This window comes from Centroberyx affinis, unplaced genomic scaffold (assembly GCF_046629955.1).
Source record: "Centroberyx affinis isolate AG114_WGS23_722 - 3 ecotype Tasmania unplaced genomic scaffold, CSIRO-AGI_Caff_v1 ptg002047l_1, whole genome shotgun sequence".
Taxonomy (NCBI): domain Eukaryota; kingdom Metazoa; phylum Chordata; class Actinopteri; order Beryciformes; family Berycidae; genus Centroberyx; species Centroberyx affinis.
In genome coordinates, this window is record NW_027280382.1 from 167,287 (window position 1) to 193,424 (window position 26,138).

Below are 26,138 nucleotides of genomic sequence, written 5' to 3' on the forward strand. Positions count from 1 at the left end.
CTGGCCTATGTGTGTGTTTATTAGTGTTAGTTTGTGTAAAGAATATTGCAATATGGGGAGACTAGCTGCTGTTTATGGATACTGTCTCTCCCTGGGGCTCCCCCCCCTGCTCCTCAGCCTGTTGTCATGCAAATGTTCATCCTTCCATTTGAATGACATTCTGATAAAAAAAAAAAAAAAAACACACACACACACGCACACAAAAAAACAACAAGTCCACTGCTTCTCTGGCTCCTTTTTCTCTCCAAACTGGTACCCCATGAATTCCTGTGCTTCCTTGATAGAAACAAAGAGATGGGCTGCTGAATAAAGAGCGTGCAAGTGTGAGTGTGTGTGTGTGCGTGTGTGTGTACAGTGAATGTGTATGGTGTAGTGTGTGTGTGTGTTTGGCCTAGGTAAGGTATAGGGTGCTTCTGGAGGGTTCTAAAGGCTTTCCACTCCCCTGTGGTCTAGGGTGCTGAAGCCCGTTTTGAGTGGGCCTGCCTTGCAGCCTCCAGTCCCCCAGGACTCTGCTATCATGGCTATCATACAATAGTGACATTTCCTTAAACCAGCAACAATGAATAGCTTCCACCTGACTGACAATAGACAGAGAGTCTTGGCTTTATGCAGAATATTTTAAATACCGATGTGGCATTTTTTTTTTTTTTTATCTTTCCTCTCTTCACTGCGGGGGAGAAGCGACAGCGACGAGCCCATGAGCCCATCTCCCTTTTTTTCCCCCGTCCTGTGTGTCTATGTGTGTGTGTGTGTGTGTGTGTGTGTCGCTGATGTTAATGTATGCACTCGGCGTGACTTTAATTGATTTAGCAGCTCTGCTTGCACACTACAGCTTTTTCCCTAATTTGTCACTTTCCTGACTTCTGTGGCTGCTCATCTCACAACTTCAAAAGCCACCGCGGATGCAAAGAGATTTCAGTGCACTCTGTCTCCCTCACTCTCTCTCTCTCTCCCTCTCTCTCTCTCTCTGTTATTTCTTTCTCTCATTCTCTCCCTCTCTCGCTCCTGCTATCTCCCCATATCTCTGTCTTTCTCTCACACTCTCTCCCCTCATTTGACAGGGGAACGAGCCTTGTAGATGGAAATCTTTTCAACGCATATCAAGGAAATTAATCTACTTTCATAATAAATGGGATCCACTCAGTTGAATACATTTGTATACTTCAAGATGTACAAAACAGGAAGGGGTATCGGGGGCCATGTCTTCCTCTACTCCGTGCACCCAGCCTGTCACTCCCTGTTTTCCAACGGTTTGGTCACACACACATACACACACATACTTACACAGCACACACTGTCTCTTGTCTCATCGTGTGGCATAGATGGAGCTGCGGCGGTTATGGTGGAGGCTGGCTTTCTTTTTGGTGTGTGTCTGTGTGTGTGTGTGTGTGCGTGCGCATGTGCAGGGATCCGCCTGGTGACCATTTCATCTTCTCGCCTCTCTTTAATAGCGGTCTTCGGGAACAATCTGGGCCGCTGAGGAGGGTTGCAGTGCAATCACACACAGCCCGGCCCGGTCGCCATCGATAGCTGATTAGGTTATTGACCTAGCATAGGGGTGGTGGTGGGGGGTGTGTGTGTGTATGTGTAGAGACAGAGAAAGAGAGGAGGCAGGGGGGTGGAAAGAAAGAGGAGGAGGAGGAGAGGGAGGGGGGGGGGGGGGGGGTCAATGTAAATGTTATTGCTGTGTGAGCTCATTTGATCAAAGTCCTGGAAAGGTTAAGCGAATCCAATCTGGTTTTGTATGGCAGAGTGCAGACACAGGCGCGAGGGGAGAAACCCCCAGGACGGAGAATGGATTATCATATTGGCGCTGGAGTAGCAGGGGCCTCCGACGGACAGTTTACCCTGCCCGTAATGCGTTTAGACAGCAATTGGCCTTAATAACCTTTATTGACTTCAGCGGGTCAGTGCCAAGAATCTAATTATCAAAGTGTATCAATTTCATTGGAGTTTAGAGTTGCACCGCTCATATAATTATTTTAAGGTCGGGCCGGGGCAATTAATCCCCTCTCCACTTATTTGATGGCTTTGTAAAACATTATAAATGTTATGGTTTTCTGTTGTGCGTTTCGCCGTAAATAATTTCAGGGGGCAATTTTTTTTAATGTATTATTTGGAGAGCTTGCCACGCTGGTCCGGCTCAGGGAAAAAGCAGGATATTTAGAAAGCTGAATCGTGTTGCAGATGTTTACCGGCAGTCGTTTCTCTCTTTCACTCTCTGTTTTACTCGCATAGCAGGGCAGAGTTTTATACCCGCTTTATATGCACACATGGAACCCAGATTAATTATAAGTGTGAACTAAATAGTAAACTGTTTAAAGAGCATTTTTATTGCTTATTATGAAGCCATTTATTATCTCTTACATTAAATCACACTGTGCTTCTGCTTCATTTTGTGCTGCTTTTTAAGCTGTATACTGGGCTTCTCGACTTATACAAGTAATATATTACCATTCTGTGTGGTTCTTATGAATATATGTGTGCCTATATATTTGTGTGTCAGTGAGTGTGTTTGTCTTCATATGTGTGTGTGTCTGCACATGTTTCTGTGTGTGTGCTGTGGGTATGTGTGTGCACGTTTGCATATATAAGTGTATGTGTGTCCATGCTTGTGTGTGCTTGTTTGCATGTGTTTGTGTCTGCATGTGTGTGTGTAGGTCTGCATGCGTCTGTGTGTCTGGATATGTGTGTGTGTGTTTCTCTCAGTCTGTCTGGGTGTACAGTGTGTCCACAGTGTGTATGAAGGAAGTGAATGTGCAGCTTCACAGTAGTTTATCCTTCATTGACAGTCAATGCGTGCTGTTACCTGGATAGTAGCAGCTGTTTTTCCTTATCGCACAACATAGACTAGAGGCCTAATCCACACGTTCATTATTGCACAGCCTTGTTTACCCGCGGCTCTATATTAGCTTGCTTGCTTTGCCCTATTTAAATGGAGCCGTATAAAAAAGAAATTACTCAAAGATTATTGTTATTATTCATTTAAAGAGGAAATATATGGCTGATAATACATTTTACATCATGCGGCAGCTTGTGTTTGGAAATATAAAATGAAAAGAAGCAGGAAGAGAAGGAGAGAGAGGGAGAGAGGGGAGAAAATGTAGCGTAAGTCGCGGTGCAAAGGTATTTGCAATTCTCTTTGAAGTCCCTATTCAACAGGGTAAGCTGAATTTTCAGCAGCGCCTGATAGTGTTCTGGGTAAATGCTTAAACCCCTTTAGAGAATTTTCATGGGCAGATACGCGGTGGCTTGAAGGGAGCGTTTATGTTACCTGGAGCCAATGCAGCCCGCAGCTTTGTACCTAAAGACATACAGTAGTAGTGAATGGAATCCCACAGAGGTTTGTCTGTGACAGAATCTCACCGCAACATCGCTGCAAGCCGGCACGGGAAAAGAGAGCCGGGACGGGTTTAACCCTTCCGATCCTCGGCTGGCATCCCACGCATGGATGTATATTTACAAAAACACACACGCATGTATGGGCTTGTGTACGTGGGTAGCCACAGTAAGTCCCCATGTGCCGAAGCTTTATTGAAAATATTGATAGATGTCTGATGAAGGTCCTCGTGACGTTGCTGTTTTCAGTTTGTGTTGCACCTGTTTTTCTATGCAGTCGAAAATGTTGCTCACTAGTAATTTCTAATTTTTACGCTGGTAGCCATTGTAGAAGCCCCGTTTCATGCATTTATTTTGCATCAATTCTGCATTAATACTGCAGGTAGTTTTTTTTCTTAAATGTGACACAGTAGAGCAAAAATTATATATTGAAACAAAAAACTCTGGTGTCTCTCAACCTAAAACTGTAGTTACCAGGTCATTCTTTGTCACCTTCAATTGCTGAAAACAGAGAAAAACAACTTTCATTCCTCTTGGGGATGAAGCAATAATTCAGTAAACACGCAATAAAAAAGTGGGACTTGGCTTGGTACAGTGACTTCAGACATACACACGCATGTGGCAGCTAACGGTAATTGATCTGGTTGTCGTTACTCTACTGTGTGTTACATGTGTTCTACTGTGTGTCTTGATTCCTGAGTATTACTGAACAATAACTGACACCGGTTACTCATCTTTTCTGTGTCAAAACGATTCCCTGTGAAACGGTTCCTCATTTAAAACGATTAAGGCGATTCCTCGTATGTGTGTAATTATTTCTCGCTAACAGGATATAGCTCATTTTGCTGAGAGGTTTGGCGGGGAGTGCTGTGGCGTTTTCGATTCCCACAATACACTTAGACCTGAGCCAACTCGCTTAGCGCTGCGGATGACTGAATATGGAATGTATGAGCGGAACTTTGCCATCATTTGTACTGTGTTGTTGCTGCGGTTCATGTCCCAACACGGAGACCTCGAATGAAACAATGCCATTGTTTTACGTCACCGCCGTTTATGACAAAAATGAGCTCATCCAAAAGCCTCACTTGCATTCTCTTTGTACCCGGAGCTGTCAGCTAATACACCTCATCTTTAGAATGGGGGAGGGAGGGATTTTTTTGTTATTGACAGCAGTTTGGATAATTCATTTTGTTTGTCTGTGAATTGTGATGTTGACAGTGTTTCCACTGTATCGGCAGGCTTTGAAGGCGGCTCGTCTCGTTTTCTTAGAAAACAAATGAGCACTTTACAGAGACTGATCTGTCTTATCCGCTTAGCAGCTCCCTCAATCCCTGCATTTATTTACTCACTTACTTATTTACTTACCTCTGTATTTATTTGGTTTGATTCCCCCACCCCCCCACCCTAGCCGCCTCCTCCTTCTCCTCTTCTTCCTCTCTTCATCCTTGGCCCCGATCAGCAAGATAAGCCTTCAGAGGAGGGGAGATAACATCCATTAAAGTGGTAAAGAGGAATTATGGGGCATCCCAGATTAATCACTGCTCAGCCTAATCGCATTCAGTGCGGACGGCGGGGCTGGCTGCGGGGCCTAGCTTCTTCCTGTGTCATACCAACAGAGGGAGAGAGATGGAAGGGAGGAGTGTGTGTGTGTGTGTGTGTGTGTGTGTGCGTGCGTGCATGCATGCAAGTGTGCTGAAAAGTGCCTTTATGGGGGGAGAAAGTGAAAAAAGATGAAAGAGAGATTTTTTAGCTTCTCATAGCAAAGCCCAGCACTCCTCTAGCTGACTAGTGATATTACCACTAACCAGCACTTGACATGTAATTATTCCAGTACTTTGATTCAGGTGTAATTGTTTACTGTCCAAGCCATGCATGTCGTGAAGGAAAATAAATTATCACTAACACAAAAAAACATGCTGTTTGGTTACTAATAGCATAGAAACTCACTTTTTTCCCACTTGTTTAATTTGTGAACTGTTCAGTTCTATTTGTGCAGTGTTAATCTTCTAGTGTCCATTGAATATGGAATGTATGAGCAGAACTTGTCCATCATTTGTACAATATTTTTCCTATGGTTGATGATCTTGTGGGAACAGATAAGCATGTCTGTGGACATTTTAAAATGTGCACATACTGTATGTACTTTTTTTTGCCCAAAATAAGTATAATCAAGTCAATGAGAACAAGGATAAACTCCCACAAAAAAAAGCTAGGGAAATATTAGGAAAAAAATGGAAGAAAGGGCCTCACATTATTTTGTTGTTCTTCTTTTTTTTTGGATCATTGTATTTTAGCACTTCACTTTAGCTCACATTACCACTGTAAAAAAAAACAACTAAAAAAACAAAACATTAAAATATTCAGAACTTAAATATTCCAGATAAGTCAAGTCTGAAATCTCGAGGTAAAAGAATAAATAAATAAAATGAAATAATAAAACAAAAACTCCCCCACCTAATACAGGCTTTGGTTTCTGGCCAAGCTGCAAAGTCAAAAATCTCTAGATTTTCAACAATCTGTGATCCCAAATGACAGTTTTCATCTCTGTTTAGGGTGAGGGAGTGTCAGGCATCCGGTCTCCAGTGTGGTTAAGGATAAAGTTAAGGTGAAGATCAGATGCATAATCAGCTTTTTAGTTGAAAGGTTGCAGCTAGTACAGAAAATGGCACTCAATACCTTCCTCGCAGCTGCCACACACCCCACCTCCTCTAATTCTCCAAAGTCATCGGAGCAGCCATCGTGTTCGGCTGCTTAAGTGCGTAAAGCCTTCGTCGAGAACAATGAGTGGAGAGAATGGGGTGATCCTGACGGGAAGACACTGTAAAATTGTCTGATTCGCTTGAAGAATCGCAAAGAAAAAGGAGAATTATGGGAAAAGATGTCTGCGATAATTGTGGAGGTTTTTTTTGGGGGGGTGGGGGGGGGGGTGGTGAGGCGCTCGCCATGGGGTGAAGGGAAGAGAGAGATAATAGTAGGATTTAAGCTGGCATCAGAGAGCGAGGGAGTGAAAGTGAACGAGGAGGAAAATGAAAAAAGTGATGCTGCAGACAGGGGGATGCGAGTACAGTCGGGAGGAAGTACAAGTCCTAGGAGCATGCTGGGAAGTTCCAAGCTTTGTTTCTCTGTCTGCGCACCTTTCAAAACAAGGCATGTATGAAGAGAATAACCCAACGGAGATCAAACCTGATGTGTGTGTTTGCTGGTAAAGCACATTCTCTCCCCCTGTAATGTCTCAAGGCAGTCAAAACGTAGGGGGGAAATACAAAAAAAATAGAAACTTGAAACACTGTGATGTTTCAAGTGATGTTTTTAGACCACTTTAGTAGCCAATATTACAGCAATTAGACATGTCCCACTCGATGTCAGAGGAAAGGTCAGAGTGAGGAGCAGATAGGAAGATTGGAGCGGCCTTTACTTTGGGGCTGTACCACAGTGATGAAGCTCAGAGGGGCTATCGTTCCAGGTAGTGAGATGCTCCCCCTCCTCATACCCTTCCCTTGCAGATAGAGCGATCCAGTGGGCGGTGTTAAATGGGTGAGATGTAGGACAGTGTAATTAACGCTAGTCCTTTAGCGGGCCCCGCCTCGCTCCGCTGGGAGCGCCCGATATAGCGCTCATTAATTCCTATTTGTGTGTAATGAGAGGGTCATGTTGGATGTAATAAATGGCTCTTTTATTTGGGCGAGAGCTGCAGGGCGGCATCCTCTCCTGGCTAACAGTCTCATAAACACCCTTTAGCCGCTCTCATCAGCCTCCCTGGGTGGGGAGCAGCCTCTCTCACACACACACACGCACACACACCCTTGCAGACACTCACAGCACAAGGAAGGGGGGATGTGCTACTCACTGGGGATGCTGGGAAGAATAGAGTGTTATTTGCAAGAAATTCAGGTATGTTCTGAGGCGCTTTAATAACCCTAACATCCCTGTTTTACATTAATGATAGAAGTAGCCAGTAATAACAGGGTATCCACAGATTCTTAAAAAGTCTGGAAGTCTTAAAATAAATTGTCCACATTTAACACCTTAAAAGTATTAAAATAAATGTCCACTTTCTTATAGTGCTCCTTTACAGTTTCAGAAAAGTGGAAAATAGGCTGGTTTTGCCAGCTTTGATTTGTTTATGTGGGGTTTTTTTTATTTATGTTTTTAGATTTGTCTTAAGTTCAGTTACAGGTAGCATTAAAACTAGTAGTGGGAATCTTTGTGAATCTCAAGATTTGTTTTCGTTTCTTGGTGTCACGATTTGATTTAAAAGCAAATCTTGATTCATCACAATTATCTACACTCTGCGATTCGATACATAGATTCTAGACTTGATAAGCCTAAGCATTAATTTACTTAGTTCCTTTTTATTAATTAGTATATATCACCCTGCACAGTGGAACACTTCTTCCCAGGTTTTTAAGAGTATTTGTGTGTTGAACTTATTAAATATAAAAACACACAAACACATGCTTTTGAAAAAGTGCAAATTAGTCAAAAGTGAATCTGCCTGTTCACATTAGAAAGTTATTAGTTCTCACCACTGTGAAGTCTGGTGATGGTGTGGACTGTCTGTTGACAACACAGCTAAATATGTAAAAGTTGTAACATAATCATAAACATCACATGCAAACAAAAATACAAAATAGATGTTTATGATGTTGGCTCATCATTGATATTTTTCCTTTTAGCCCCGCTTCAGCAACTTTATCCATAGAGCCAAAGTTTTTCTAGAACATACAAAACTAATCAAGAAAAACTGAATGGCATTCGCAGCGCGACAGTCCCGGCCTGTACTGTTTAAAGACTTGAGCTGTTTTGTTTTGGATTAGTTGTTCTGCAGTATATTGTTTATGGTAGTGAGCCCGCAATTGTGGAGATCTTTATCTACCGCACTGTATACTGCAGGCCTAGTTCTTCCCTGTCATTCACTGTTCACTATACTTCTATAGGCCCTGCACACTGTATGTCAGACAAGACATATTGTATGAAGGCCCGTCTACTTTCCCTGCAGGAACTCGTGGTTTCGAGCCAGATGCAAAAAGTGAAGAATCGCTACACTTCAGACTTCTTGTAGTCAATCAAAACTTTGTTAGTGGCGCGTTTCAACCCCTGCAGGCACATTCCCCCTCTAAAACAAGATTCCTCTGTGTGAGCGTGCCTAGATGGATGGAAACCCTTTTTATTGGTTTAGCATTTTTGAAGACATGAGGTATGGTGCAGTTTGTGTAACACTGTAACTCTCGGGGCTTAGAATGGCTGGCTTTGGCCCCAGTCAGCAAAAAGCTTTTTACTGGCAGGAGAGTGAGGTGCTGATCACAATCTGCTATCTAGCTAGAATCTAGACACAGCTTTCACGTATTGAAGGAGAGAAAGGAGGTTTGAACAGAGCAGAAGGTACTTGTGAGCAAGTGTCGCGCTCATCGCAAACATCTCTGTCCTGCTCCCTCTTCTTTGTCCTAAATTAGCCCAAGCGCCTCTCAAAGCTTTGTTGTGATGGACGATGATGCATTTCTACCAGGCCAGGAAGAAGTGTGTGTGAGTGTGTGTGTGTCTCTGTGTGTGGGTGTGTGTGTGTGTGTGTGTGTGTCTCCCTTGTCCCAGCTAGCCCCCTGTAATGGAGGCCTGCTGTAAACATCTGCAGAGCTCATTCAGACTATGAACTATGTGGTTTAGCCATTAAACCGCCAACTGGATCCACACTCCTGATCGTGAGACAGGGACAAGAGCCTTTGCGAGAGAGGGGAGGGGGGTAAAGGGGAGTGGGGGGGTTTGTATGTGATACTTGTGGGCCCTTTGGACTGCGACCTGAAAACAGATTTGCCTTTTCTCTTCCCACCAAAAGGGAGCACCACAAAAGCCCTGTAGGTTCTGCTTCATTTGACCCCATGGAAAGCATATGTCCTGCCACCGCCGCAGCATTCTGCCCAGAAGATGGACTGCAGTCGGGGCCATAGAAAGCGTCCCGGCCCACTCCAGCGTGTCACAATGCCTTCAAACAAAATCACTTGTCAGGGGATCTTCCCGTTCTGGGAGTGTCTCTATTCTCTCCCCCCACACACACCCTTTGTCACTTCAAACATGTTGCTCTGATGTTTCAGACACATTTTTCTAATGTTTTACACTCCATATAATCCGCTGTGTGCAGGGAAGCCCACTTCAGGGGCTGACGTAATTGATGGCGTCCGCGACCTTGCAAGGGTCAATCTGGCAGAAAGGCCATGCCATCTATCACCACGGAGATCGCAAGAACAGCCTGACACACACACGCGCGCGCGCACGCGCACACACACACACACACACACACACACACACACACACAATAAAGATTAGGGCTCTGCTTTGCTTCTAAGAACTAAAGTGTCTTGAAAAGCTAAAGTGTAGGATTCCTCAATATGAAAAATGTTTTGCCAAAGAAACCTCAAGATGGGAGGTGAATAGAATTGATTTTATGGCTCAGTTATGGCACTGATTCATAACTAATGGGGAGTGCTAATGGGTAAATACTGGAATCTGTGAAATATGTCTGAATAATTTTATCCTAATTTCTTCATTATCATAAATGAAGCACTTTTTTTTTGAGTGTTTGACAGACCTTTTTTGAAGGGTACCTCGGAGTAAATGCTCCTTCAGTTTCAATTAGAAGAACTCAATGTTTCACAAATAACCCGAAAGACACTCACACACACACACGAACACACACACACACACACACACACACACACACACACACAAACAAACACTCTATTGCGTGTTGTCCCTCTCATCTGTGTTCATCATATCAGGTCATGGAGCTTCAAAGAGTTGAAGACAATCTTGACCGGTGCTGAGGCCATATTGACACCCTTCACCCTTTCCCTACATACACATACACCCATATACACACACGCACCCTTGATCTCCATCAACCTTAATGGAAACTGAGCAAATCAAATTTCAGATACGTCTCAATTTTGAACCTTCTTTAATCATGTGATAGCAGGCAGACGGTAGGAAAAAAAAACAGCACACTTTTTATGACTTCAAGTGTGATGTCACAGGAAAGTGAACGTGGCTGGAGCTTATTTCTTCCTGGGCTAATATCATTTTTCCAGTGGTGGAGAATCCCCCCCACCCCCCCAGGAGAAAAGTAACTCGCGGTGGCACGCAGCAAACACATGCAGACCCCTCGTCCAAACTGGAACTGGTCCTGGCAGGATCACAGCTCCCCAGTTGTTCATATCGGCGAGCAGAAGCTATCCATTACCCCGAGCAAGGTGCCTGATGCCTTTTTCCACCAGCGGTCGAAGTGATATTGGTTTCTTGTATTAGCAGGGAGGAGACGGAGAGAGCTAAGGGGCTGCTGTCTGCCAAACTCCCACTCCTCGGGCCTATGAAATAAGATGTCAGGGCAGTTGAGCTTAAACCGCAGCAGGAGTCAGCGGAGTGTCAGGAGATTTGGAGAATAGGGCTGGAACTTATAGCTTGAGCTAGCGTGCTAACGTGCTAGCCACGGAGACGGGCAAGAGGAAGTCAGGGAGGAATGAAGAGAGAGCAGGATTGACAGCAGGGGGTGTCATTAAAGTCTGACACCATTCAATTTCAACAACTCATTTTATGTTATTTCAATGGTTTAAAACAGTGGTCTTCAATCCTGGTCCTCAGGACCCAGAGTGCTGCTGGTTTTCTATCCTAGATAGGTAATTGTGTTCACATGGCATCCCAAGTGTGAAATAGTCCCAATTTAGATGACTAGAATGAAAACCAGCAGTGCTCTGGTCATGAGGACCAGGATTGAGAAACGCTGATCTAAAACAGTCCACTATTTGAAGAGTTTCATTCCAAAATGAGTAATCCACCATTTGAAAAGAAAGCATACCTTTTCTTTAAAAAAAATATTGCTGGCATGAAAATAAAGCACACATTACTAATAAAGTCCTAAATCATATGAGACATCACCCATCCATAAGATGAAACGTAAATTATCCCTGTGGGGAATTTGCCTGATCTTAACACCTTTGGTTACAAAGTAGTTTACATTTTTGAGGATGGAACCATCTGACTTTTTAAAAATATTGACTGATGAATTTCAGGTAGCAACATTTTTCCAAAAATGGATTCAGGGCATTTTTGAACGAAGCCAGAGAACTAAGACTTTTTTGATCTCACCAGATATAGAGTCTGGAGCTGCTACATAGAGAATGAATTTGGAAAGATGATAAAGGTTACTAAGAGAGCGCCCATGGGGATTTTCTGGGAATAAAAGGTACATAGTCTGGTTCAGAAGCAATAGCACGACTGTAGAGTGAAGCTCATTAGGGTATAAAAACTCAAACATCATGTGGGCCCACAAAATTAGTCAGACGTTCATTGTCTATGGGGCAGTTTGCCTTGACTGTCCCATAAGAACAATATATGTGGGTTATTAAATTGACCCCTTAAGGCCATCGTTTATGTGAGATGGTGGCCATGAGGATAGAGTCTGTCCTGTAATAGAAAGACAGTGGGATCAATCCCCACAACAGCCACAACGTGTTCATCAACCACCGCGTGTCCTTTAGCGAGACTGAACCCCTACCTGCTCGCTCACTGTAAGTCACTCTGGATTCGAGTGTCAGTTAAATGTCTAGAATGTAAATGTTAAATGTAAAATGGATGTCGTGGAGGTTTGGAGCGCCTGCGTGCCGTCATTATTATAAGTGAGGGGCCCCAGCGGTGGCCCAGCAGTCATAAACAGGAGGATGGATTACTAGGCAGGGCCCTGCCTGCCTCCATATGGGCACACAGGCTGGTTGGCACAGGCAGATACAGGGGAGTCTGCCGCCGTGTCGTTGGGCCTGTTACACATGCTACTGCCAGGGAGACGGGCGTGGAGGCTGCCAGTTAGACAGACAGAGGTGGGCATGGGAGGGGTGGCTGCATGGTGGGAAATTAACACCAGCAACCAGCCAAAACCTGGGGAATGTTTGGCTGTGGCTGGTGAGTTTATCGACTCTACCGACCTCTTGGGTAGGTAACCAGCCATCATTAAGAGGCTCTGTCCTGTTCTAGAAATCATCCTTGGCTGGTAAAGCCGTGAATGTTTCTGGTGAATTTTGGGTGGCTATTGTAGGCTGTAGACATAAAAGTTTCCTAGCAAGGTGCCAATGGGCTTAAGAGTGCTTTGGGTCCCCTGAAAGTCTTGGTCTGATGTCAGCTATGGCATTTCATGGGGTGTTAACAGCTTCGGAGACACCCTGGCGGTCAGCTGGTAGCACTGTTTTATGGAGTGTCGACCTTCCTGTGCTGCATGCATCTTTTTTTAACCTTCCTCTCACTTTTAGCGCTTGCCTCTCATTATACTGGAAGCTATGCGGTGACCTAATTTTTAACGGATGTACACCGCATCGCGCCGTGTGCTGTAACAAACCTAATCGCCCTGTTTGGTTACACTGTGTCGAATGAGTGGCATGTTGTACGGGATGGAATAGACAGATGCTTGTTGGTGTTAAGATACAGTCCTGGTTGTAGGTGTTAGTGAGCCGCCCCAGGCTGCCCCCCAGCCAGCCTTCACTTGGAATGCTATCATCACTCCAGCCCTCCACCAGCCGGCACATCACCTCAGCCCGGCTGCGTATTTGTTTACCTACCCTGCCTCTGAACGGGGCCCGGAAATGTTTATGCCTACCCGCAGTATAAATACACAGGGGTAGGTTTTGGGTCTGGGGCTGAGGTTGCGACCCAGGCCCTCCTTGTCCTCTCGCTCACCTCGTGATGTGGCCCGGGTCAGGGGGACATCTCTGGTCAGCATCAGGCAGGGCGGGGCGGTGGCTGAGGACAGCTACTGTCATCCAGGGGTAAATAGAAGGAGAGAGGGGGCCGGTTAGTGCTAACACAGGCCCAGAGATAAAGGGCTCTGGTCTGGCCGAGGCTGACTGAGGCTGGGCTTGGCCAGTAAACAAGCAGCGGGGCGTCTAAATGGCCCGGGGATCAGCCTGGGGCTAAACCTGAAGGCCTCACTCAGCACCGGGTCTTCTAAACACAACATCACACACACACACACACACAACCACACACACACAAACACACACACACACACAGGCAGGAGGCTCGGTAACACACACACACATTATCAGAGACACACATACCCGCAAGAACTAGCAGAGGGACAAACATAAAGAGATGCTTGCTAACACACACATGTACACACACTCCCTTAAAACAGAGGCTGTCGCCGATGTGTTTGCCAAGGTTTAACGGCAGAGGTGAGCAGAGTTCAGTGTGTTGGCAGGCGTTAGGTACTATATTGTTGGCCTCTGTCATCATCTGTGTTGGGACAGAAAAACTTGATGCCAAAACCCCTGTGAAGGAAATGCTTCCTCAAGGGATATGAACTCTTGATTTTATTGCAAATTATTTATTGATAACATTTCTGCCTTTGATTTGTATTTCACTATATTAAATGTTTCCATAATTCAAGGGTTATCATTATTCCTTTGAAGCTCAGGCAGTCCAGCGAACTGTGAATTTATTATTCTTACCTGTTGCGTTTATGGTCATGGGATCAATGCCCTTTTTTCACAGTGCTCACCAATCCAAGTATTTGTTTTAATTTGCTCTTTTCGAATAACAAAATGAATAATTTTTTTGTATTTTTGGAGGTCAGGTTTTGCCTATAAGGGTGCAATGTCTTGCCTGCCTTGCAACTCAGTCCCTACTTCCCGGCTCAGCTTCAGGAAGAGCTGAAGCAAGCTCAGAAACCGCATCAGAGCAGGTTTTGGATCAACTCTGGATCACTCGTTCTCCGTCGCCGCACTTGAGTCGCTGACACAACGCAGCGCGGCCAGTGCGGCAATATGATGTCTACCGGCTGAGATGGTGATACACTCTGAATGCACTTTCTCGCAGTTTCTTATCCCGTCAATCATCCCGGGGGAACGGGGTTTGATCCAAAACGGAAGGTACAGTTTCCATAGGGCGTACAGCCGGCCCTGCTTCCTCCTGGTCACCGCAATCTTCGGTGTCTCCTCCGAGTCAGGTGTAATCAGTCACACGCCGCCACATGTTTTGACACCTGTCCTGTGTGGTGTGGAGGAAGTAAGCATAATACTCTATCTGAAAATCACACTCCTCTCCTTTGGAAACACACACACACAGACAATCAAACCCGTCTTCACACGAATTAAGACAGACAGGTGGATTGTCAGAGAGGGATTAAAAAAAAGAGAGGGAGAGGAGAAGAAACGAGGGTTCCCTTACATTGTGGGTTTTTTGAAAAAGAGGGGCTGGATGACTGAGGAGGCGAGTGCCTGTTAATGGGAAGAAATGAACGCGTTTGACTGGTGGATGTGACGGGAAGAGACTGCTCTTAACAAGGCGTCAGAGTCAGTCAGAGTTACAGATCCATCACTTCTCAGAGGCTGGGAGGAAGGGGGGGGAGACATTTAAGGATATTCAGAGAGAGAGAGAGTCTGTGAAGGGTAGAGAGAAAGAGAGAGACGGTGAGGGGAAAGAGGGATTTGAGCGTGGCTGACAGCGCTGCATTTAATTTGGGCTGCCAGATCCCTTTTCATTTGACTCCCTCTCAACCGGCTTAGAGGCTGCCGAGGACTTGGAGGCGAAGGTTTGCCAGGATGTCTCAGATTAGCGCTGATGCGCCACGTCACACTCTAAGCCGGCCTGTAATTCATGTTCAACAGGGGGATACTCACACATTACACTGTGCTGTGCAGGACGTGATTAATTGACTCACACTCTAATATTGGGTGTAATTTGCCCATCCTCTGATGTGAAACTGACTTTATACTAGACTTACTGTATGTCGCCATCCCAGGGATGTTATAATGGAGTCTTGGCTCAGAGCAGCTTGATTTTTAAACTGAGGTTAGGAGCTAAGGGATGGGGGAATTGCTTTAGGTCGTCCTCCCATGTGTTTTACAATTTAGTGGAACAGTCGATAGAACCAGATAGTTTTGATGTGTTGCTCTCAAGGATGTAGTGGAGGGTAAACTCGCCTAAACTCAGTTTAGCCGCCTTTTTCGGCTGACATTGATCTTTAAAGTGTAAATTCATATTACACATCTTACTAAGTAGCATCAAACTGATGGGAGTTATATGAAGAAGGGTCTTTAAAGAGAAAAAAGCATCGAATATCGCCATTTCTGGCCATTCTGTGGTTTACCCACCTGTACCACTCCATCAGTGGTTGTTGTACTTGACACACTTGCTTACCGCTTTTGTTTGCTTCTGTTTTCAGACCATGCTGATCCTGTCCACGGTGGAGGAGGAGGGCCGGGAGGAGGAGGGCAGGAGGGAGATGGCAGAGACTCTGCTCGCTGCCCTGACAGACAGACAGCAACAAAGACAGACATGGAGAGACAGGTAAGACAATGTACCAGCAACATTCGTTCCCCACATTCAACAGCAGAAAATAAATCACTGACAGACACTCTGCCAAGCACTGACATTGTCTCATACTCAAGACACCAGTACAAACCAGACAAATGAAAAGTTTCACTCCAAGTGCATTTTGGAAATAAACTATTACTCGAGGTTCACTGTATTTTTTAACTGAGTAATTTTATACCTGAGTATGTAAAATGCTACTGTTTTTTAAGCAAAGGTTTGAAGTTAGCTCCTCACTTAATCACCAATCACTTGTAAAAATTAGTTTCATGAAAGCAAACATTTTGTAAGATAAGGAATTCAATTCTTGAAATGGTAAGGAGAGTTTAGGAGATTACAGCATGGTGCACTAGATTTATGTTTGAAAACATTCATCCATAAATTTCATTTCGGGCTATACAATAAATTGTGTATAGCTGTACATTGTGACATTAGTTTATACAATTGAAAGCCATAAAATATCTGTGTATTGGCAATTTGGGAATGCTTTATTTAGAATGCCCACTGTAGTGTAGAATAGTCAAAATGTTGATATAAGAGGCCAAAATTGCAGTAAAATTATGTTGTTCAAAGCATCAAGACTATGGATGATTAATAATTGGAATATCACTTTAGCCCTACTTTCATTCCTACTACACAGTTGATGTGAATTCCACAGATAGGCAGTGTGTGTTTGAGTTTGTTTGTGGTCCTTGGGCCTGGCAGCTATCACAGCTATCACAACGACACGTGTGTCTTGGATAAGCCCGGTCACTTCCTTCCTCCCAGATAAGAGTGGGGAGAGCAGGGATTAGAACACTGGCCATTCATTCAGATAAAGAAAGGCCTCACACACAAGACAATGTTATTTTAGCTGTTCCTTCTCTCAGCCACTCTCTCCCCCTCAGCACCAGCGAGGACACACACAAACACACAGGCAGGCGTGCATACACTAGATCTGCATCCACATATGTTTCACTGCCTGGTGTCTCTATCAACGGATTTGACCTCAGTGTCAGACACATGCACACACTCGCACACACACACACCACTTTGGGCCAGACAAGACCCAGACCTTGAAGAAAGCCTAAGCGCCCAGGGCAGAATCCACAGACTGCAGATTCCTGCGAGTAACATTTCTTTTCTTTTGAAACGTATTACGCCAACTTCCCCCAGTGTGACAGCCCTCATCCTTCCATGCAGCCCCTCTGTTTTGAAGTGTCCCCTCCAGTTGACCCTCAGCTGCGCCCCGTCCAGATGAGCCTTGTAAACAGACTGTTTCCACACACCTCGCCGTGCCCCGTTGACGCCTGCAGCCTCACAACTCTGATGTAGGGCCTGCTCCGCTAGTGCATTCCAGCTGCAGGTGCTGAAAGCTAGAAACCATCCCGCCACACCCACCCCGAGCCAGCCCCCCCCACCCGTTCCCCCACCACCCACAATGCAACGTTGCCACCTACTAACCATATCCAGCCCTAGCCTTGAGGACCTGTATCACAGACCAGGACAGGAAATGCTCAGTCCTTGTCGGCAGGGCGGACAGAAGTTTACTCTATCAGCAGTGAAGGGAGTGATTAGATTAGTTTGGGAGGGGGGCAAGTGTCCCACACACAGGGCTGTAATGCGTTTGAACTCCGACTGCTCTCTATATCTCTTCTCTCCTTTACACACATGAAATGCCTGTCCCCCCCCTCCCCTGTTACAAAAAGCCAGGGGTCATCTGTCAAGTGGCTGTCAACAGATAGCATTTACACGAAACTAAACACATGGCCATGTGCAATGTTAAGTGAGACGCGCTGATGCTGATTAGAGATACGGAGCAGATGAGGGCAAAGAACTGACGCGCCAGTTCTTTGTGGAGGAAGAAAGAGTTTGTGTTTGTTTGTGGATTCTGCTAAGAAGCAAAGTTATTGTTTTGAATTGAAGATGGAGTGTGCATTATGGAAGCAGAGGCAGAGAGAGAGGGGATTTAGTTCACTTCGGTCTGATGCATTCAAACCTTCATTTGTTTCCATAAAAGCACTCACCGGAATGGGACTTTTGAAATTAATTTGCTGATTCATTTTGCTGCTTTTTTTATATTGAGCGTCCTAATTAGGTTTCCGCGCAATATGCAACAGGCAGGCTTTTATCATCATACTGCCTTTTGTTTCCATGGTTGCCATTCACCACATAATACTAGCAAAAGGATGGAAAAAAAAGAAAAAAAAAAGAATGATTGATGACTCTTGCTAGGGGCACATAAACATAAACAACCAGCACTGATTGATTAAGTTTCTCTCTGGCTTTCGTTTCTTAAACACCAGTTAAAGCAGCACTCTGTGCTGTGGAACCTGGGCCTGCTAGCTGCCACTCTCTCCCTCCAGGGCATTTTTAGCACCAGCAAGAGGAAAGAAAGAGAAATTGGACCCGGTGACCACTGGGTCTTCACAAGTGACTTATGGGTACTCAGAGTGACTGATGCCTCGGCTTTCTCCGCCAGCAGAGGCAGTCCATTCATTCACTCAGGGCCAATGAAGTTATGAGAGCTTTTTTATTCTTATGAGCTTTTCTGGTAACTGGGTTTTCCCGATGCACATGGTGAATTCTTTGATAGATGCTGCCCTCCGTGTCCCTTTGGTAAATGCCCCGTGAGTACCCTCGGAAATAGGAATTATTATGTGGGTGGGTGACTGTACCGTAGCGCGGCAGTTGAATATGCCACGCAAGAAGTGCAGATTGAAGAGCAGCCTAGAAATGTATCCTCAGCCGCCCAGAAGGGACAGCCTCCTGGCAGCAGGACTATTGGGATAGAAAATGACGTATCTGTTGGTAACAGAAGTGTTAAGATATGAAAATGCATGGATCTAGTTTCGCACCTACGCAGATGCCATAAAAGGAGGTTTCATTGTTAGGTTGGAGTCAAATGGCAAACATCCACATAAAACCCAACAATGTTCCATAGTGTGACGCTAATGTCAGGTTTTTGACTCTACGCCCACAGCCACCTTGGACCCTCCTGGGCGAGGTGACCTCAGGCTGACCTTCCAGTGCCTAGAGGTCACTGCTCTGACCAATAAAAAAAAAAAAGCCTGCTTTGTCACAGCCGGCGAGCAAACACTGAAGGGAACAGCTGTGAGTTTTGTACTGACCATGCAAACTGCTGTAGGCTTTGTAAGGTCATTATATGATAATGAAAATCATTACAGAATTACATGGGGGTTTAGGACATGAGAGCAGCGGGGAGGGGAGGGGAGGGCCACATTGGGTTTGATAAATGGACTGTGAAGGTGCCCATCTGGCCCTCTCTATGGCTTTTTCTTCCTCCTCTTTCATCCGCTCTCCTCCTTTACTACCCCTCTTTCATTCCCCTCCTCTGTTCTCCAGCGGGCCTGTGTAAAAGCGAGCGGGCCTGTAGTGAAAGATTAACAGAGTGCAAACCCAGCTCACCTCTATGGAGCAGAGAAGAGGAGGAGGTGAGACGAGGGGGGCAGGCGGAGGTGTTTATGACCCAAAGCAGGGTTTGTGTCTGACTTGGCAACCCCTGTCCTCCCTTCTCTCAGTGTGGGCCGGTAGGAGAGTAGGCAGCCATTGACCTTTGGCATGGGAAACAGTTGGACAGCTCAGGATGTGTAAATCAAGAAGTAGCTGTAGTTTGGAGGGACTTGGGTGTTATTTTTTTCTTTAAAAATTTTTAAACAAACTCTGAGGTTTGAGATTAAATATCTACTATCCGGCCAAGAAAGCAGCATCATGACAAATATTGCAGAGAGACAGCATACAACATATACTGCACCTACAACAATGTAAATAACCAAAAATTGCAATTAAAAATAACATATCGAGTAAATGCAGTCAGTTAACTATGCAAGCACTCAAAAGGCATTAGGCCAAGTCAAGTAGAATCAAGGGCCAAGTCTCAATAGATTTTTATTGAGTCTGCCTCAAAATCCTTCATAATCATTTTAAACTCACCAAGAGAGGCCAGCTCGTTCAGTTTTAAATCATTTTGCAATGAGTTCCTGGCAGAGGAGGCAGAGCGTACTGTATAAAAAGCAAAAACAATTCCTTTTACCATACACTGTCATCATCATGGAAAGCCAGATGACCTCACAACATTATACTTCCTAATTATACAAGGCCTTTTTTCCCTATAATCTATGCAGTATGACTTGAATATCATTTTGATGGATGTTTAAATTAATGCAACAAATCACCAATCATTGTGTCAATAAGAAGCGGTCCGAGCAGTATGTGTCCAGGAGGCAGTTTCTGGGAGTCTTGTATTTCCCTGTACATGTAGTTAGGTGTTGAGTATTATGTTTCATATTAAGTAAAACATGTCATTTAAAATAGTTAACTTTGTACCATTTTAATTTTAATTTTTTTATTGCAATCTATTAAAGGTGGAAGTCCACTTTATCGTCTAATTGGAATTTCAATTCACCTTCTGAATGGACAGGGAATTCCTGACACCCTAACCTCACAGGTTAGGGTGTCACTATAATAGCTATACACTGAGAATCTGTGGCGCAGTACATCTGCTGCCTATGTGTATTACTATTCTCCAACTTGTTGAGAGTTAGTGAGGTCTTTATCCCAGCACAAAGGCAACATCAGCTGACATGACTAGCAGAGTTAGGGGACAGAGAAGGAGGTCCACAAGTCCACAGCTGCACTCATCACTCAGCTGTCCAGCTTGACCTCTGACCCCTCAGGGCCATCTCCCAGCCTCCATCGCCTCTTTGTTTCCTGCCATTGTCATCCTCCCCTGCCCTCACCTGGGCAGAGCGCTCCCACACAAAGGCCCCAGTCTGTCATCAAACCCAGGGGTCACCGGGGGCCACCAGGGGCCGGAGTGCTGGGGCTGAAGTTGTGCCCGGCCGGGGGTGACCCCGCCGGTGTTGTCAGCTACCAGTTGCACCCCTGTGGAGAGGCACAGAGAGGGAGAAAAAGGAGGAGAGAGACCCTCTTTGGCTGTCACGTCTTCCCCGGAGTGGTGACATTTCCTTTGTGCTGTCCCTGACAGGCCCCACCCCCCTTCCCTCACCGGGGTGGGGCAGGGAGTTAAGAGACAATGGAGGTCCCCTGTCCCAGATGGGAATTTGAAAGATTGTCAGTGTCGTGTCCACAATGAAGACGGACAAACTGCAGACTTGTCCAATGTGGCCAATGACGGGCCTGATGAAAAGCTACTAGGCCTTAGAGATGGAGACGCCATACTGTGGGGAGGGTCAACTTACTACAGACAACTTACTCTCTTTACACACTCAGACGTTTGCAGAGTTCCCATAGACCTCCAGCCAAGCCGTCATCTGTTCGCCAGTCAGCACAGAAGTGGATGGGAGGGGTTTCTGACATGTTGTGATGTAGGCGTCAGCGTGTGGTTCCGTGTCTTTTTCTGTCAATCCTCGTGCGGCATCTCAGCGGCTGATCAGAGCTGATGGCGGAGGTTGTGGTGATGAAGTTATGAGAATGTGACATCAAGCTTTAGCACCGTTAATGAATGGGTTTAATTAGCGAGGAGTGGCGGTGGTGTTTGGGCTGGCGTCGTAAAGCAGCGTGTGGGTTGGCGGGCGGGCCGGGCCGGGCCGGGCGTGTTGTCAACCAGGCCTGTGTGATGTAAGTTGCAACCTGAGGGGACAGGTTAATCAGATCTCTCAGACATGGCCCCATATTTGCCTCTACATCACCCCCCACAACAGCAGCCGCCTGTTTCGCTAGCAGAACAGACATGGCTAGCTCAGTCTGTTTTCCTTGGCGCGAGCTTCCAGCCAAAAGTTTTGTTGGCTGCACCTTTGATTCTCTTTTACCTCGGGGCTTTGTTCACCGCGCTGGTGGGCAAACACCTGTGTCTGGTGGGTGGGGACTCTTCATCCTGCAACCATGCTCTCTCTCTCTCTCTCTCTCTCTCTCTCTCTCTCCCTCTGTTCTCTCTGTGTCTCTCTCTCTCTGCTCTGCCACCTTCTCTTAACATCACTGGCACTGCTGTGTTCCTCGGTTCAGGGCGCTGGAGGAGAAAACAAATAAGGACATATCATCTGTCTCTTTCATCGCCGGCCAGCCTGTAATTAGCGTGAACGCCGTGGTTAGCCTAAGAAGCTGTCGTCTAATTTGTCTGTCTTTATCTAAAACATGTCTGTGTGGTCCCTCAGACGGGCTGCGTGCGTGCAGCGAGATCGCCTGTGGCCTGGGTGCTTGTGAGGTGTGTGTGTGCGTTTGATTGTAAATTATGAATTTCTCCCTCATGCACCCGCCCCTGTTTAGCAATCAGTCAGTTATGCATGACATGACCTGACCTCAGCAGAACCCCACAGCTGCTGTTGCCGTAGCGATCGTCCTCTCATCCTAGTTGGCTTCCAGGCTGGAAAGTACATGAGAGTATGTCTTATTCTTGCAGGAATGTGCTTTGAACAAGCTGACTGATGCTATTTATTCATCTTCACAGATAGCGCGCACACGCTCACACTGACGTAGGCACACACGCACGCACACACACACACAAGTTGTATTCCACACGTGTATACATGCAGCTCCATCTATCTTGCCCGGCTTTGAAACTAGTCAGTAATTAGACATTGAGATACATGCTTTCTCTCGTTTTGCGGTGAGGTGTCGAAATGTAAGCTTCGCAACTGGCAAAAATCAGTATCACACTCGCTCTTTGTTAAATTTCCCCGTTTGTCCTTGACTGAGTCACAACTGTGTTAAATTGCTTGCAGGTTTTAATGGAAACAGTAATTTCATAATTACACTTTTCACAGTAATAGCTTTGGCGATGCAATGTGGCGTAGAGAGAGAGAGTTAAAAAATGTCATTAAAAGTCCCACAGACATTTAAGCACACTTGTTGCAGAGACAGTCGCCTATTAAATGCTGCTGTTTTTTTTAATATGGAAACAACATTTTGTGTTTGGAAAAGGCAAAGTGGTAAGGCGAGGGGGGGGAGGGTATGGGTTTGGGCCTGTTTTACTGGTAGTCAGAAAAACCAGGACATTCTTTCTGGTCAAACCCAAAATCCCAGAGAGCTGATAGAGCATGATGGGATAAGGATGTGTGGCAAGGGTGTGAAACAAACAACAAGAACATGGAATTATGGGTCGGCGGAGGGTGTGCTCACCAGAAACACTGTCATTAGACCATGTCTCTACTCTACGCTTTTATAATCCTGTTTGTTCTTGGGTTGTAACACATGAATTTTTAACTGTACCCGTTTAGGATTGCTGCGCTGAAATATTGTACATGAGGAAAAGAGCGTTGTATTAGCACTGCCTGTATGAGGGCGAATGAAAGCCTTTAACAGTGAGGTCATGAGCACTGTGACTGTGACTGAGTTCCATGTAGTCTTTGTGTCAGGCTGTCTGTGGGGGCTGCAGGCAGGTGAACTCCACATTAGATGCTCATAAAGTCATGCAGTGGGTTGTGTGTGTCGTCTTTTACAGACACTTTTCTGTAAAAGCCTTTTCAGCGGAGAGGTTAAGCATTTTTTTTTATGGGGGGGCTGAGCTGAGCCGGGGTCGGGCCTCTGTGCAATTAACTGGCGATATCCCCGGATAAACTGAAGTGACGTATGAGGCGCACACACACACACACACACACACACACACACATTAGACCCACATGCACACCACATGCTCCATTCCTCTCCTCTTTCCTCCACCCCGCCAACCACTACCACCCCACCTGGGCTGCCCCCCCCCCATCTTTCTCCCCTCCTCCGTTAATTATAACCTACACCGCTGGAACACTTCATTTCATAGCAAGCATATTGTCTCTTCAAGGCTGGCAGGCAGGTCATAAATTATCCTGAAGGTGAGGATGGAAGTTGGAGGAGATAGTTATGAAAATTTCATCTGTCTGCCGTAGCGGCCGCAGCTGCTCCTGTCACCAGCCGTGTGCTGGAGGAATTACACCGGGTCAGCGCGTGTGCCTGTGTGTGTATGTGTGTCTGTGGGTGTATGTGTGTGTGTGTGTGTGCGCGCACGCCCGTACGCTCCTGTATATGCTCATGGGTAGGTACATGTACACATGTGAACAGTTAAGGTGAGTACATACAGTATGTACTCATGCGTACGTGTTTGTGTTTGCGTACTTTATGTACACACTTAAACGTGTATGTATGTGTGTGTGTGTGTGTGTGTGTGTGTGTTTGGGCCTATGTGTACAGGGGGTTGGCCAGGTAAGACCTGCCTGTCAGTGTGTGGAACATCTCTGGCGTCCCTGTCACCCCAGGGCCCCCCAGCTCTGCCCTGCAGCGGAGAGGCTGGGAGGGGGGGACAAGCTCGCAGGGCGGTCCCCAAGCTGTCTCTGTTCATTACTGCTACAGAGAATGGGACGTGGCCGGCAGGTGGCCAGACCTTTAGTCCTCACCTACTGTGATCATCTGCCGCTCCACTCTATGTGTGTGTGTGTGTGTGTGTGTGTGTGTGTGTGTGAGAAAGAGAGAGAGTCAGAGAAAACCCACAACTTATGTATTCGAGCAGGCAGTGTGGGTGTGTGGGTGTCGGGGCTGCATATTTTATGTTCGACCTATGAGTTTGCGTGTTTGTGTGTGCGCGTTTGCGTGTGTGTGTGACAGATTATTGCGTTCGAGCGGCGCGCCCGTGCATGCGCATCTCTCGGTTGCTGTGCTTACATATTTACAAATGTACAAAAGTTCTGATTGTGGAAAAGCAGGAGTGCTGCTGTGGCACTTTCTTGACAGAGCGCGGAGCAACTCTTCTCGACAGACAGCCACTCCGAGTGGCAATTAGCAAGCAAAGAAAAACAGCGTAAAACTCTCCCCATCCCCACCGACTCAATCTGCAGTTTCCTGCAAAAATTCTATTAGGGCCAAAGTCCTTAGCTGTTAATTACAATTCTAACTAGCCTGCCTCCTGACGAATGGATGGCTTCAGCAGCGATGTAGGATAAAAGGGATATCAGCGCTTTCACTTCCCCGTACAAAGGCTGCCTCTGAAATGGGTCATCAATCCCACAGTGATAAATGTCTGGCAGAGTAATGACTCTCTTATCGGCGCTGGATTACTGCAGATATTTGTAATTAGTGTAGCCACACAAGTCCCCGACAGATGTTTTTGAGGCGGCACAATATCGAAGCCTTGGTTTAGTGCTAAATGGGAACTTTCGGGAAAGAATGGGAATAGTTAGAGCCATTGTGTTGCAGGCAGATGTAGGTGAGGCAGGAGAGCTGAGTCGCTGTTTTGTCGGTGGGAATGCATGCGTGTGTGCACATTTTAGATGTGCAGGGTTGAGGATGGAGACACTCACATTGCGCTGCAAACAGACACACACACACATGCATGTATGGACGGCAATGCACACACACACACACACACACTCACACAGGGGAGCTCATGGCCCCGATAGCTAAATACACAGCCTGAGGTCCATCCTTCAGATATTGAGCTCAGCGGTCACATGACTGAGAGAGCCAGGGGGCTCCTCTCCTCCTCCTCCTCCTTTTCTTCCTCCTCCTCTTCCTCCCCCTCCTCCTCCTCCTCCATCTCCAGCCTAGAGGTAGCCACTGCTACGCCAGAGGGAGCGAACCGATTCACTTTTAACTTCCATTTCTCCTGTTTTGGGCCGAGATTCGCTAGCCCCCCTGTTTCCTCCTCCTGGAAGTTTTTTCCTCTCCCTCCTCCTCCAGTTCTCATGAAATCACAATGTGATGTATTCAGCCTCAGGTGTAGCCCTATTCACAATGCAGTTTGACACTACGAAGCCCCGCTCTCCTCTGTTTTGACAATGCCTCTGTACAGGGGGACTGCTGACAAGTCTGTACCAATAGAAAATCAATCCGGCCTCAGTCAGTGGCTACTTTTGGCTGAAAATGTGCTATAAAGTAAACAAACATTATATTATATTATAATATTGAATAATGAACTTCACTTCAAATAATTATTTTTTTCCCAAACATATATGTATACGTATATGTATATGTGTAAATCATTTTGGAATAGAACTCTTCAAATGCAATAAAAAAGCACCTGGGGAACACATAAACAATAAGTCATTATTCTGGGAAATCACAAATGTATTCCTTACATAATGATGACAGAAAGTTGATTGCAGCATGTGAAATGAGGAATACATTTTCTGTCATGACTGTGTGTGAGTGTGCATGTGTGTGTGTGTGTGTGTGTGTGTGTGTGTGTGTGTGTGTGTGTGTGTGTGTGTGTGTGTGTGTGTGTGTGTGTGTGTGTGTGTGTGTGTGTGTGTGTGTACATTCACATTCATATGTGCAAGTGTCTATATAGGCCCTTTGTGTCTGGGTTCCAGGTTGGTTGAGGGCTGGCTTCTATTTGCCAAAATATACACACACACACACACACTCACCAACCGACCCACCCACCCACCTATGCACACATACACAACCTGCCCGCCACTGACAGACGCGTAAGCAGATGCAGCCAGAACCGGTAATGGCAGGTGATTATAAGTGGCACACGTGCCAAGCTAATTAAACCCCTGGGTTGACAGCAGCATTTGGTA

At 45.8% G+C, this 26,138-nt stretch overlaps 1 protein-coding gene across 1 annotated transcript in view; it reads left to right on the plus strand.

Moving 5' to 3' along the window:
• Window positions 1–26,138, plus strand: part of fto (FTO alpha-ketoglutarate dependent dioxygenase) — a 125,948-nt gene that overhangs the window by 43,403 nt on the left and 56,407 nt on the right. The window contains exon 8 of the mRNA XM_071531162.1: window positions 15,539–15,663. Within this exon, the coding sequence (XP_071387263.1) occupies window positions 15,539–15,663 (125 nt within the window). The remainder of the gene's footprint in view (window positions 1–15,538; window positions 15,664–26,138) is intronic.